Source organism: Pongo abelii, chromosome 8, assembly GCF_028885655.2.
Source record: "Pongo abelii isolate AG06213 chromosome 8, NHGRI_mPonAbe1-v2.0_pri, whole genome shotgun sequence".
NCBI lineage: Eukaryota > Metazoa > Chordata > Mammalia > Primates > Hominidae > Pongo > Pongo abelii.
The window spans coordinates 26,720,811-26,735,593 of record NC_071993.2 but is presented as its reverse complement, the minus strand read 5'-3'; the positions used below and the strand labels follow the sequence as shown (position 1 = coordinate 26,735,593).

At 41.6% G+C, this 14,783-nt stretch overlaps 1 protein-coding gene across 2 annotated transcripts in view; it reads right to left on the bottom strand.

Moving 5' to 3' along the window:
* The window catches only part of APBB1IP (amyloid beta precursor protein binding family B member 1 interacting protein), a 129,995-nt gene that overhangs the window by 27,617 nt on the left and 87,595 nt on the right, over positions 1 to 14,783 (bottom strand). For both annotated transcript variants that reach the window (XM_024254067.3, XM_063727257.1), the window contains exons 8-9: positions 6,082 to 6,168; positions 3,401 to 3,544 (exon numbers count right to left, since the gene is read on the bottom strand). In XM_024254067.3, the coding sequence (XP_024109835.2) occupies positions 3,401 to 3,544; positions 6,082 to 6,168 (231 nt within the window). The remainder of the gene's footprint in view (positions 1 to 3,400; positions 3,545 to 6,081; positions 6,169 to 14,783) is intronic.

Below are 14,783 nucleotides of genomic sequence, written 5' to 3'. Positions count from 1 at the left end.
AGGTCAAATCTGTCCATTTTTTCCATTATAATTTTGAGTTTTTATTCTTGCTTAGGAAAGCTTTCTCCAGCTCAAAATTATAAAAACATTAACCTATATTTTCTTTTTTTCTCCCTTCCTTCCTCCCTTCCCTCCCTCCCTCCCTTCCTCCCTTTCTTCCTTCCTTCCTTTCTTCCTTCCTTCTCTCTCTTTCTTTCTTTCTTTTTTTTTTTTTCAGGATCTCATTCTGTCACTTCAGCTGGAGTGCAGTGGCACAAACATGGCTCACTGAAGTCTTGACCTCCGGGGCTCAAGTGATCCTCCCTGATCAGCCTCCCAAGTAGCTGGGACGACAGGCATGTGCCACCATCCCCACTAATTTTTTTTTATTACTTTTGTACAGACAGGGTCTCCCAATGTTTCTCAGGCTGGTCTTGAACTCTTGGGCTCAAGCTATGCTCCCACCTGGGCCTCCCAGAGTGCTGGAATTAGAGGCATGAGCCATGGCATCCAGCCAGCCTCTGTTTTCTTTTAGGATTTTACACCATTTTTCTCTAAAGATACTTTAATCAATCAAGAATTTAGTTTGGTACATGGAATGAGGTAGGAAATTATATTTCTAAATGTATATACAGTTATTTCAGTGCTATTTGTTGAATACCACATTCTTTCCCCACTGCTGTGTTATAAATTCTAACTTTAACTTCTCTTATATTAGATGGCTGTCTGTCGACCTGTTTGTCTCTAGCTGTGCTGTTTTTATCTAATGTTTTGGCACAGCAGATCTACCTTAATGTTCTTCACAATTTTGGGAAGGTCTATTTTGGAACAGTGTCTTTTTTCCATGAACTTTAGAGTCAGTCTGTGAATTTCAAGTAAATAAAATCCTACTGATATTTTTCATAAAATTACATTAAATTTATAGAAAACTGGGAAGAATTAATAACTTTTTGTTTAGCAACATGGTACCTTTCTTTTCTTTTTCTTCTACTTTTTCTTTTCTTTCTTTTTTTTTTGAGATGGAATCTCACTCTGTCGCCCAGGCTGGAGTGCAGTGGCATGATCTTGGTTGCAGTGGCAACCACCGCCTCCCGGGTTCAAGCAATTCTTCTGCCTCAGCCTCCCGAGTAGCTGGGATTACAGGCACCCACCACCACGCCTGGCTAATTGTTGCATTTTTAGTAGAGATGGGGTTTCATCGTATTGGCCAGGCTGGTCTCAAACTCCTGACCTTGTGATTCGCCCGCCTTGGCCTCCCAAAGTGCTGGGATTACAGGTGTGAGCCACCACGCCTGGCCTGCAACATGGTACCTTTCTATTGATTCAGTTCTACTTCATTTCTCTTAATAAATTTTATATTTTATGCCATATAGATCTGAAACATTTCTTGTTAAGTTTATTGTTAGGTATTTTGCATTTTCTGTTTCTAGTCTGCATGGATTCTTTTGCATTATGGTTTGCATTACATATATTGTTTGTGTAAAGAAAAACTTTCTTAGTTAATACATTTATTTGGTTCTAACAGTTTTTCAGTTGAGTGTCTCATATTGCTGGATAGACAATCATGTCAACTGTGAAAAATCAGTCTTTGCCTCTTCTTTTCTATTGGTTATACTTATTATTCTTTTTTTTAATATACTGGTTAGTTCCTCAACCCAGTGTTAATGGTAACAGTGAGAGAAGTTATTCTTGTCCAACTCTACTGTAAACACTTTTTTTTTTGAGACATAGTCTTGCTCTTTCACCCAGGCTGGAGTGCAGCGGCATGATCTCAGGCCACTGCAACCTCCACTTCCCAAGTTCAAGTGATTCCCATGCCTCACCCTCCCCAGTAGCTGGGATTACAAGTGTGCACCACCACACCCAGCTAATTTTTGTATTTTTAGTAGAGATAGGATTTCACCATGTTGGCCAGGCTGGTCTAGAACTCCTGGTCTCAAGTGATTCACCTTGCCTCAGCCTCCCAAAGTGCTGGGACTATAGGCATGGACCACCACACCTGGCCAAATGTAAACACTTAATTCTCATCACAGAGTATACTGTTTGTTATATATTTATTTATATGCACCGTTTATATTCAAATGCCTAAGACATAAACATTTCGAAAACAAATTATTTGTGGGTCAGTTGTGAGGTGCCCAGTGTGGGACTGGAATGAGATGGCAGAGATGGGAAAGCATCAGATCTAAGGGCAGGAAAAGAGTGGAAGAGGCTAAGGAGAACGGTAGCTGTCCTGGACCAAGAGTTAGCCATAATGCCCCTCCTGTCTTCTGACAAAGACAAGAGTCTCCTTACTGGAGGTAGCAGACCTGGATGTTCACCATAACTTCATCGGCTTGGAAGTGTGGGTTAAGCTTTATCAGAGGTAAATTCATGCATTGCAGTGCATGAATATACCATTGGTGGTGCCCTGCATTTGGAAGGGAAGGCAAAATGCTTCCGCGTACCCAAGATACAGATTAGACATGTATTAATGGTGAACAAAAGACGGAAATGTCCTAATCCTCTAAGAAAGGTCTTAGAGAGAGCTGATGGTCAGAATGAGTTAAAATTACATTTCAAGGAATAATTTATTACATACTTATAAATTTGAGGCAATAATCCTAAATCACCAAGTAAAAGTTAAATAGTGTCTAAAATACCCTGTTAAATTAGGCAGGGAAATTCAGAGTACACCCCAGAGAATGATTTAAAAATATTTGGAGTCTAAGGGCTAAAATCTCAAGGAAAATCTAGTCAAGAGCTGGGTGCGGTGACTCATGCCTATAATCCTAGCACTTTGGAAGGCTGAGTGAGGTGGGCGGATTGCTTGAACTTACGAGTTCAAGACCAGCCTAAGCAGCATGGTGAAACCCCATCTCTACAAAAAAAATGAAACATTATCTGGGTATGGTGGCATGCGCCTGTAGTCCCAGCTACTTGGCAGGGGCTGCGGTGGGAGGATGGCTTGAGCCTGGGAGGTGGAGGTTGCAGTTAGTCAAGATCATGCCACTGTACCCCAGCCTGTGGATTAGAGTGAAACTCTATCTCAAAAGAAAAAAAAAAAAAAGAAAATCTTATCAAGACTTCCAATACCGCTCTGATTCCAGATAAAAGAAATTTAACTATAATGACTATAGAACAACAGGGGTAAAAAGTCCTTGGAAATAGACAGGTAAAGTAACAAAATAATCTCTAGAAAAGTATTTTTGCCATCGTTTTTGAAACCTGACTTTAAAATAGATAAAATACTTTTACCTTCAAGAGAGCTACGGAAAAACTCAAAAAGATTTCAGTAATACTGTCCTATTTGTATACATGTTGCAGGCTTATGGAATCTGCAGCAACAGAGAATGTATTTAACTTGCCAACTAAGGATTTCTTTAGTTTCATTCTCATGAAATGCTTTATTGCTAAGTGCTTTTTTTTTTTTTTTCCTGACCTTAGTCTTTCCTTTGGGTACATAATAAATTCCAGAAGCCCGTAAAAGAAAATAGCGCCTTTTCCAGGATTTCTTTCCATCTTCTTTCAAATAAAGAGCTCCTTCCAGTTCTGGTACAATGATAGATGTTCCACAGAAACTTTCCTGAAATTGAGATTCCGACGACATAAGACACACATGAAAGATAAAGCACGCATTTGTGTTCACATTTAAACAAACTTGCAAATTAGCTTTTAAACTAAAAGTCAATTTTGTGTACAACTCTGATCGAATGCATATGTTTCTATTATATGCTATTTGCCAGAAGAGAGGAAGAATAACACATCGATCAAGAATCCTGGCTCCTGAGTTAGACCTCAAGGCCTCTTCACCACTTAGCTCTGCAACCGTGGGCCATTAAACCTCAGTCCACTTACTTGTTAAAATGGAATAATAATAGCCCAACTTCATAAGGTAGGTTGTGAGTACAGTCTTGGCATAATGTAAAAGTAAGTATTTAATAAAAGCAATTAATGTTATTATAAAATGGAAGACAGAATAATTATTACTTTCCTGATAAGTAAAAAATTACTATTTCATTGCTGGTAAATAGAACAATTATTATACATAATTCTACACATAAAATTGGGGAGGATAGTTAATGGGTACAAAAAAATAGAATGAATAAGACCTACTATTTGAAAGCAAAGCAGGGTGACTATAGTCAATAATAACTTAATCGTACATTTAAAAATAACTAAAAGATTGTAATTGGATTGTTTGTAATACAAAGGATAAATGCTTGAGAGGATGGATACCCAATTCTCCCTGATGTGACTATGTCACATTGCATGCCCATATCAAAATATATTATGTACCCCATAAATATATACATACTATGTACCCACAAAAATTAAAAATAAAAAGAATAAAAATAAATAAGTTAATATTTTATTCTTGGGATAGTTTTCAAAGAAGGAAGAAGGCAGTTATAAATTATAAATACATCAGTATCAGAAAAGAATAACAAAGCACATCTTCTAGTTGTAGATTTTTAAATCTCAAAACTTGCATAGAATTATAGAATTCTTAATAAATTTTTTTTTAAAATCAATAGAATAAAATTATATATTATTCTATTTTACAATTCAAATAGTCAAACTTACCTTTTGCTTTCTTTTTATAACTCTCAACATCCTCTCATTTAGTTCCATAAATGCAAAATAACTGGATTTTGCATCCTCCAAGTACATTTTTATGTAGTAGAGCTGGAAAACATTTCTGTTTACACTCCCCAATTTCTCCCCAAATTTGGCTAGTATTAGACATCCTGTTAATAATCTCTTAAATTCAGAGTTTTGACCCCAATTAGACAGCAGGATGATTGTTCATAGCATAGCATGCTTTGTATTTTCTTTTACATCCGGCTATAAAACATTGCTGAAGTCCTGGAACAAGGACTGTCCTGTTGGGCCTCCCTGGGAAATGTCCACTGTGCTCATGCTCCCAGGAACCAGAACCTGCAACACCTGAGCAGCTTGGGAGTGGCAGCTGGTTCTGGTAGCTGCTTTATTTGCACTGGGCTGTGAAAGCAGGCAGGGAATAGACATGCGCAAGGCCTGGGCGGACCCTTAGTGAACGCGAGAGGGCGCTCTTCAACATGAGCCAATTGGCTCCAGGTGGGAACTGGGCAGTGGGCATCACCAGGTCTTCTGATTTTTCAAGGGAGGTCCAAAATTTACTAACTCAGGAAAAGGTCCATGGATTGTCTCAGGGAAATACAACCTGGGCAGTTCTAGCATGACCATTTGTGGCTTGAGATCTGGCACTCATTTCAACTGCGTTGCGCGCCGCGAAGAGAGCCTCGCTTTTTTTTTTGTTTGTTTGTTTGTTTTTGTTTGTTTTTTTGAGACCGGATCTTGCTTTGTTGCCCAGGCTGGCCTTCAGCTCCTGGACTCAAGTGATCCTCCCATCTCAGCTTCCTGAGTAGCTGGGATTACAGGTGTGTGCCCCCATGCGAGGCTCAGAGCCTTGATTTTTAGCGTAGATACTGTGTGAAAACTCATTCGAGGTTTCCAAAAAATCAATTGCCAAATGAACTTCTGGAACACGCCCCAATAATGGTCATCACAGACATCTGTATGGTAATCAACACAGTGCTTTCCCCATCTCCCTGAATCTCTGATCTCTGATGATTCAATACAATTCGGAAACAGGTTCTGGAGGGGGGGGACTGTCCCATTAGCACATGAACAGTGTTGGGCAGAGCCGCCACTTGTAACGGGACCCTGACTCCAAATCTCATGCTTCCTACCACATCTAAAATGTTGAGAGAGCATCTTAGAGGTCCCTTTTAAAGAAGATTTGGAAATCTTTATGTCTGACTTCCGTGGAGCACTTAAGTAATGAAACATGGAATGCTAGAAGATGAGTTTTATGAGGATTCGTCAAGTCTTTTTAAAAGTCAAGAATTACTAATCCAACTTCATTTATCTAAAGCCACATGTTGTAACAAATGACTCAAAAAAGAAAAACAGTTGAATTATCTAAATAGCTATAATTTAGTAGTAATTTGATTTTAACACCCCAACTTAAAATTTCAGTGTATGTCTTTAGATTTTTCCATTGTTCTCAGAAGCAAATGACTTAAAAATAGAGCAAACGTCCTTCTGTTTTCTTCCACTCTGCAAAATTAACCTTACCTCAAGTAAGGATTCCTTGTTCTTAGCATTCATTTTCTCATTAGTTTCCTTGCTTTCTTTTTTTCCTCTATTATCCAAGTAGAAATTCTAAATAAAATGTTAAAAGATCAGATCAGTAAGTGTTCATTACCATGCTAGACTCTGCAAGGAACTCACAGTCTTGCTGGAAAGAAGATGTTAAGTGTGTGAAATAAACAGGGAACCAGAGCATACGATATCAATCAGTCATCAGGGCCTTCCCAAATGCTGATACCACATCGCCAAGGCAGGAGTGAAACCTCTTCACCCTCCCATAGTGTACACAATCAATGAGAAAACAGAAGATAGAAAACAGTAGCAAAAAATACATCATTTAATTGTTGAAGTCCATGCGTGGACCATGCATGTTAAATGCTGGAAGCTGGAAGTCCCCAAGGCACTGGCAAGAGCTGGAGGCTGGAGTGAAGGTCAAGCTCATGTCCTGTGCTCAAGAGGGGAACTGCTGCGGCAGGCAGATGCCACATGGGAGCTCAAAGCCTTGTAGGCTGGTGGGATTCTGGCTTATCAAGAGAATCCAGAAATGTAGATGTTTGTAAATGTTAGCGACCTCTTTTATTTTTTAAAAGAACTGCCTGGGACAATCACAACACAAGGTTTACTATTTAGCAACTTCTAAGGACAGAAAGAAGCAGAAAGGGCATTTCTGGAAAGAAAACCAGCCTAAACAAAGAAGGGAGGACTATGATCTAAAAGCACTCACAGGCTGGGTGTGGATCATGCCCATAATCCCGCCACTTTGGGAGGCTGAGGCAGGAGGACTGTTTGAACCCTGGAGTCTGAGACCAGCCTGGGCAACATAGTAGGATCCTGTCTCTACTAAAAATAATAATAAAAAAATTAGCTGGGCATGGCGTCATGCATGCTTGTAGTCTCATCTACTTGAGAGGCTGAAGCTAGAGGACTGCTTGAGCCCAGGAGTTCGAGGCTGCAGTAAGCTATGATCACTCCACTGCACTCCAGCCTGGGCAACAGAGTGAGACTTTGTCTCAAAAAACAAAATAAAATAAAAAAATAAAGAAATAAAAGAACTCACAAGTGGACTCATGGTCTCTAAGCATGGTTTGTATCAATTTCTGGATCATACCTTGTTAATACTGAATATCAACAGGATGGCTAAAAATAAAGTGTGTGAGTTTCCAAAAAATCATGAGCACTCAAGGACTAATTTTTACACAATAAGCGCAGCTGAGGTATCCATATGCACTGTGAATATAATGAGTGACCACTGTCATAGAGTGCTGAGGATTTTATGTAAAAACACGGAGTTTTACAAAATAATACATAACAAATGTATTAAAGGCAGAAAATGTATCTCAGAAGCACTGTGACTAAATTAAGGACCCTACTGAATCTAGGCACAAGTGTTTGTTTATGCCATAGGAGTGTTTCTCCAAGTATAATCCCCAGACCACCTTGAAACTTGATACAATGCATGTTCCTGGGCTACACTGGAATCTCTGGGATGAGGCCTGGAAATCTGCATTCCAATATGATTTCCAGATGATTTTTATGCACACTGAAGTTTGAGTTTTTCTTTTTTTTGGAGACAAGGTCTTGCTCTGTTACCCAAGCTGGAGTGCAGTCACATGATCATAGCTCACTGCAGCCTTGACTCCTGGGCTCAAGCAATCTCCCCCGCTCAGCCTCCTAAATAGCTGAGACTATAGGCATGTGCACCATGCCTGGTCATGCTGAAGTTTGAGAATCAAGTGTACTGGACAGAAAGGAAAAAAACTGCAGACAAATAAAATGTAGAAGTTTAAAATATCTCCTTGAAATACAATGCATAAAAAAGGTGATTTGCTAACTTTTTTTTTTTTTTTTTTTTTTTTTTGAAACGGAGTCTTGCTCTGTCACCCAGGCTGGAGTCCAGTGGCGTGATCTCGGCTCACTGCAACCTCCGACTCCTGGGTTCACGCCATTCTCCTTCCTCAGCCTCCCGAGTACCTGGGACTACAGGCACCTGCCATCGTGCCAGGCTAATTTTTTGTATTTTTAGTAGAGATGGGGTTTCACCATGTTAACCAGGATGGTCTCCATCTCCTGACCTCGTGATCCGCCTGCCTCAGACTCCCAAAGTGCTGGGATTACAGGCGTGAGCCACCGTGCCTGGCTGCTAACTTAAATAGAGTTAGAAGATGGTCTTGATCTCCTGACCTCATAATCCGCCTGCCTCGGCCTCCCAAAGTGCTGGGATTACAGGCGTGAGCCACCACGCCTGGCTGCTAACTTAAATCGAGGAAATAAGTCAAGCACATTTTTTTTTTTTTTTTGAGACAGCGTCTTGCTCTGTCGCTCAGGCAGGAGTGCTGTGGTGCAATCTTGGCTTACTGAAACCTCTGCCTCCTGGGTTCAAGAGATTCTCCTTCCTCCTCCTCCCGAGTAGCTGGGATTACAGGTGTGCACCACCATGCCCAGCTAACTTTTTGTATTTTTAGTAGAGATGGGGTTTTGCTATGTTGGCCAGGCTGGTCTCAAACTGCCCGCCTCAGCCTCCCAAAGGGCTGGGATTATAGGCATAAACCACCACGCCTGGCCAAGTACAATTCTTTTGGTAATTCTTATTGAAAAGAGTTTATTTTAATATGTTTTTCCAAGACTTTTAAATGTGTATTTGTTATTTGAAAGGATGTTATATTGTGAATTAGTGCAATTATAATATAGAATTCAGAAAACTATTTAGATCTTAAATGTTTTGCTTGAAGACCACGACTAGCCATATTAGGTAACATATTCTACCTGCCGGAAACCTATGCTAAGGCTTTACAGATACGATTTCATTTCATCCTCACAAGAACCCTATAACATAGGTACCATTGCTATTGTTACTTTACAGATGAGGACACAGAGGATTAAGTGATTTTCCCAAGGCCGATTAGTGACAGAACGTTGAGTTATTAAATATTTTTTTTTTTTTTGAGACGGAGTCTTGCTCTGTCACCAGGGTGGAATGCAGTGGCGCGATCTCGGCTCACTGCAACCTCCAAATCCCGGGTTTAAGCAATTCTCCTGCCTCAGCCTCCCAAGTAGCTGGAATTACAGGCAAGCACCACCACGCCCAGCTAATTTTTGTATTTTTAGTAGAGACGGGGTTTCACCATGTTGGCCAAGATGGTCTCGATCTCCTGACCTTGTGATCTGCCCGCCTCGGCCTCCCAATGTGCTGGGATTATATGCGTGAGCCACCACACGTGGCGAAGTTATTAAATAATTTTTCTCAGCATTAAAATACTCTAAGTACAGAGCTAGGCATAATGGCATGCACCTGTAGTCCCAGCTACTCCAGAGGCTGAGGCAGGAAGATCACTTGAGCCCAGGTGTTTGAGTCCAGCCTGGGTCACACAGTGGGGGCCTCATCTCAAAAAAAAAAAAAAAAAAAGAAAAGAAAAGAAAAAGAAAAAAAAAGCTTCAACTACCGTAGGGGAGAATCTAGCACAACAACGTGAATGTACTTAATGCCACAGAAGGGTACACCTAAAAATGGTTAAGATGATAAGTCCTATGTTATGTGACCCAATATGAGTTTGCCCATTCATACGAGAGTGATTTCAGGGTGCTGCTAGAAAGCAAACGTTGGCTTAGGAAGGCCAGATATTTGAATCACGTATGATGAATTGGAAGCATGAACAGAGAGCATAATGAAGACTCCAAACCCAGGCGCGGTGGCTCACGCCTGTAATCCCAGCACTTTGGGTGGTCAAGGTGGGTGGATCACCTGAGGTCAGGAGTTCGAGACCAGCCTGGCTAACATGGCGAAACCCTGTCTCTACTAAAAATATAAAGATTAGTTGGGTTTGGTGGTGGGCGCCTGTAATCCCAGCTACTAGGGAGGCTGAGGCAGGAGAATCACTTGAGACTGGGAGGCGGAGGTTGCAGTGAGCTGAGATTGTCCCACTGCACTCCAGCTTGGGTGATAAAGCAAGACTCTGTCTCAGAAAAAAAAAAATAAAAGAAATAAAAGAAAAAAAAAGACTCCAGAGCAAGTGTTTGTCATCATCCTCATCTGGGAAAGACAGAGCATCTGTCACTCTCTGCAAGGAAGAACCTGTCTAAACTGTGAAGGGCCACATTTCACCAGGACCAGGGTGCCCTAAAGAGGCAGGATGTATAGCTGTACCTTTCTCTGAGAACTTTCTCTGACATACTTCTGACTTTTTCAGCTTCAGAATATCCTTCTAAGTGACCATGCTACACTGTTTTTGTTTTTTCTTTTAATGAAATAGCAAAAAACACAAAGTAAATCTGTGCCGGAGGAGGGCAGTCCTTAGAATAAGAATAATTCTTAGAATAATGAGACTGATTGCTTTCGGATCAGAACTTCCACCTGTGGTGTGGGCACCCACTCAATGTGGGCTATTCTGTAGAAGTAGTGAGCAGAACTCAACATTTAGTCATTACATCCTGCAAATGGAAACTGGGTAAACCTGAGTCGAGTAATAAAGGAACTTTAAAATGGGAAATGAGACTCTTGGTCATAGCTTGCTCTCTTTTCTCACAGCTTCTGGGAGTGCAACATTTGGGGACAGCTGGATAGGAAAGAAACAACAAATGCTTTTTAAACATCTTCTTGGAATAAAGAGTAAATCAAGCAAACAGTTATCAGTTCATGAAGAAATATTTGTGAGTACCCTTTATACATGTAAAGCATCCCTGTACTTTCTTTGGGGAGGGACATATCTCACTCTGTCACCTACGCTGGAGTGCAGTGGCGTGATCATGGCTCACTGCAACCTCCGCCTCCCAGGTTCAAGCAATTCTCCCACTTCAGCCTTGCAAGTAGCTGGGGCTACAGGCATATGCCACCACGGTCAGCTAATTTTTAAATTTTTTGTAGAGATGGGGTCTTGCTATGTTGCCCAGGCTGGTTTGAAACTCCTGAGTTCAAGTGATTCACCTGCCCCAGCCTCCCAAAGTGCTGGGATTACAGGCATGAGCCACCGTGCCCGGCCTCAAATCCCTGTTCTTAAGAAGGTTGCTATCACATGGAGAAGATAAATACAGATAGAGCATAGCGAGAGGGACAGATGACTCTATATCTATCGATGGGGAAGATATAAGAGACTACAAAAATTCAGAATAAGCCAGAGTCTAGAGATTTTCAGGAAGGAAGAAATTACTATGGACTGAGATGGTCAAGAAAAACTTTACAAAGGGGGTCAAAGTTTGAACAAGGCCTTGAAAGCTGTTCAATGTTCAGCTAGGGGAATAAAGAATGAGAATAGATTTCCAGGGAGGAGAACAAGCATGCACAAAGGCACAGAGGTGTCTTTGGAGCACTAGTGAGCAGCCAGTCAGGCTAGACCTATGGGGTTAATGCAGTTCACTGAGTGAAGATCAGACCATCGCTCCTAATTCTCTGCTCTCTGTCAGGTGACTGGGCAGTAACTTCCCCCAGAATGGGTGAAGCTTATGCTTCACTTATGTTGGGTTTGGCCATGTGACTTGCTTTGACCAATAGAATGTGGCAGATGGGACGATGTATGGATTCTAAGCAGAGAGTTTGAGGTGCAGAGTGTGTTTCTGTCATTTGCCTGTACTCTTGCCATTGACTGTGGGAAGAATATGTCACAGTTCTGTGCTATCCAGGGACAATAAGAGAGACGTGGGGCCAGGTGCAGTGGCTCATGCCTGTAATCCCAGCATTTTGAGAGGCCAAGGCTGGTGGATCACCTGAGGTCAGAAGTTCAAGACCAGCCTGTCCAAGATGGTGAAATCCCGTCTCTACTAAAAATACAAAATTAGCCGAGCCTGGTGGCACATGCCTGTAATCTCAGCTACTTGGGAGGCTGAGGCAGAAGAATCGCTTGAACCCAGGAGGCAGAGGTTGCAGTGAGCCAAGATCGTGCCATTGCACTCCAGCCTGGGCTACAGGAGCAAAACTCCACCTCAAAAAAAAAAAAAAAAAAAAAAAAAACACACATGGAACTACCTAAATCTAAGTCTAAGTCATACTCTGGAGCTAAGGACAGGTGACCTGCCGACCCAGGAGAGAGGAAATGTTTGTTTCTGCAAACCAGTGGGATTCTGAGATAGTATTTTTTTTTTTTTGAGACAAGGTATTGCTCTGTTGCCCAAGCTGGAGTGCAGTGGATCATAGCTCACTGCAGCCTTGAACTCCTGGGTTCAAATGATCCTCCCACCTCAGCCACTTGAGTAGCTGGGACCACAAGTGCATGCCATCACACCCAGCTAATTGTTTGATTTTTGCAGAAACTGGGATCTCACTATGTTGTCCAGGCTGGTCTTGAATTCCAGGTTTCAAGTGATCCTCCTGCTCTGCCTCCCAAAGTGTTGGGATTACAGGTGTGAGCCACCATGCCTGGCCTCTAAGGTTGCCTTTCATGCATCAATACACTGACTAATCACACACGCCCACACTGGCTGGTGAGAGGATCCAGGGCACCGAAGTCATGGGTAGACCTTCCTTTAACACATTAGCCCATGCTGGGGACCATAAAGGTGATTACTATATAACTTTCCTTCTAACCACACCTGGTCCTGGATGGTCAGAGACTGCCCTTGGTGGGCTGAGGGAGGCTGGAAGGGAAAGGAAGAGTGATGCCAGAAGGTATTAACACTTTTCTCCCACAATAGCTGCCAGGCTGTGGCTGAGACACTTCTACACCTGCACAAAGAAGTTGTGTTTCTGTCTCTGCTCCTCACTCATGCAGCCACCAGTAGAGTATAATCATCATCAAATTTCAGTTAAGAAACAGAATAATCTGTGGAATAAAAGTTGCCTAAAATATCAATAGTGATTATTGTTAAAGAGTGAGATTATGGATGATTTAGATTTCCTTCCTTATATTTTTCTGAATTTTCCAACTTTTCCTTTTATGATAAATTGATATTATTATTATTATTATTATTATTATTATTTTGAGACAGAGTCTCACTTTGTTGCCCAGGCTGGAGTGCAATGGTGTGATCTTGGCTCACCGCAACTTCCGCCTCCCGGAATTCAAGCAATTCTTCTGCCTCAGCCTCCCGAGTAGCTGGGACTACAGGCACATGCCGCCATGCATGACTAGTTTTTGTATTTTTAGTAGAAACAGGGTTTCACCATGTTGACCAGGATGGTTTTGATCTCCTGACTTCGTGATCTGCCTGCCTCGGCCTCCCAAAGTGCTGGGATTACAGGCGTGAGCCACCACACCCGGCCAGATATTATTTTTAAGTTAGCAAAAGAAAGTTATTAGAATAAATAAAATGTAGCACAGTAAGGAACTTATTTGAGGAACTTACTTGAGGCACAACCTTACATGAACTGACTTTACCTCATGTAAGGTTGTGCCTTATGTGAACTGACTACCTTATGTAAGCTTGTGCCTTACATGAACTGACTTTACCAATTCCTTTTCTGAAAAAGAGATTCTTAAGGCTTCTAGCAATAAGAATGGCTTATGTTAATACAGAATGATTTTCCATGTTCATACTCAGTCCTCAATTCTCAGACCTCTATTTTGGTTTCAGGTGACAGGGTTTAGGACACGCTATCCCAAACTATGGCACCTCGTCATTTGAGAAAACAGCAGAAGCAGGAAGGTCCCTCTCACCTTTTCCTGTCCTCCTCTGAAGCAGGTCTTAAAAGAATCCTGTGACCTTTCTGTAACGTAAGTCATAGAATCCTTGTGAGACAGGTGCCCACCCTATACCCAGAGGAAAGGAATGTCCCTATCTCTAAAGACACAGGGACCCAGAGAAGAATTGGAACAGGTCTTGCCAAGTTCCCCCCAGTTTATTTCCATTAGATCATGCACTTTTGTCCTGCAATCACACTTCTGCACGACTGTCCACAAAAATACCCACTTCTTCCTGTTTCTTCAGATCTTCATTTCTGAAAGCTCCTGTGTTACTTACCTTAAATAAATTTCTGTTCTTTTTTTGTTGTTGTTAATCTGCCTTTTGCAATAGTGACCTCAGCCATAAACCTAGCAATGGGTTAAAAAACAGCTCTTTCTCCCCTACACAGGCAACGTCACTGATTTTTGTACAGTAGGCTTCTAAACTAAAGCCGCCTTAATGAGGATAATACTGTTCTACTGCCCCGGCCCACTTTCCCAAAAGAGACCACATCCCCTGCACAAGAGAGTCTCTGTAGGGGAGAAAAAGTCTTACCTTTTCCTCACCCATTGCAGAGGTCATGGCTGACACCCCTAGAACAAGACAGAGAGTAACAAGAGAAAAGCAACACAAATTCATCTAACCAAAGTTTTACATGACATTGGAGCCTTCAGAAATCAAGACCCAAAGAAGCAAACTATGTATTTTTATGCTAAGTAGAAGACTGAACTCTGAGTTTTCTTTTTTTCTTTTTTCTTTTTTTTTTTTTTGAGACAGGTCTCACTCTGTCACCGAGGCTGGAGTGCAGTGGCATGATCACGGCCCACTGCGGCCTCGACCTTCCAGGCTCAAGTGATCCTCCCACCTTAGCATCTTGAGTGGCTGGGACTACAAGGATGTGTCACCCCGCCCAGCTAATTTTTAATTTTTTTATAGAGATGAGGTCTCACATGTTGCCCAGTCTGGTCTCTAACTCCTGGGCTCAAGTGATCCTCCTACCTCCCAAAGTGCTGGGATTATAGGTGTGAGCCACTGTGCCTGACTTTTTTTTCTCTTGCCAGGATTCCTTTTTTTTAAAAAAAAAAAAAAAAAAAAAGAAA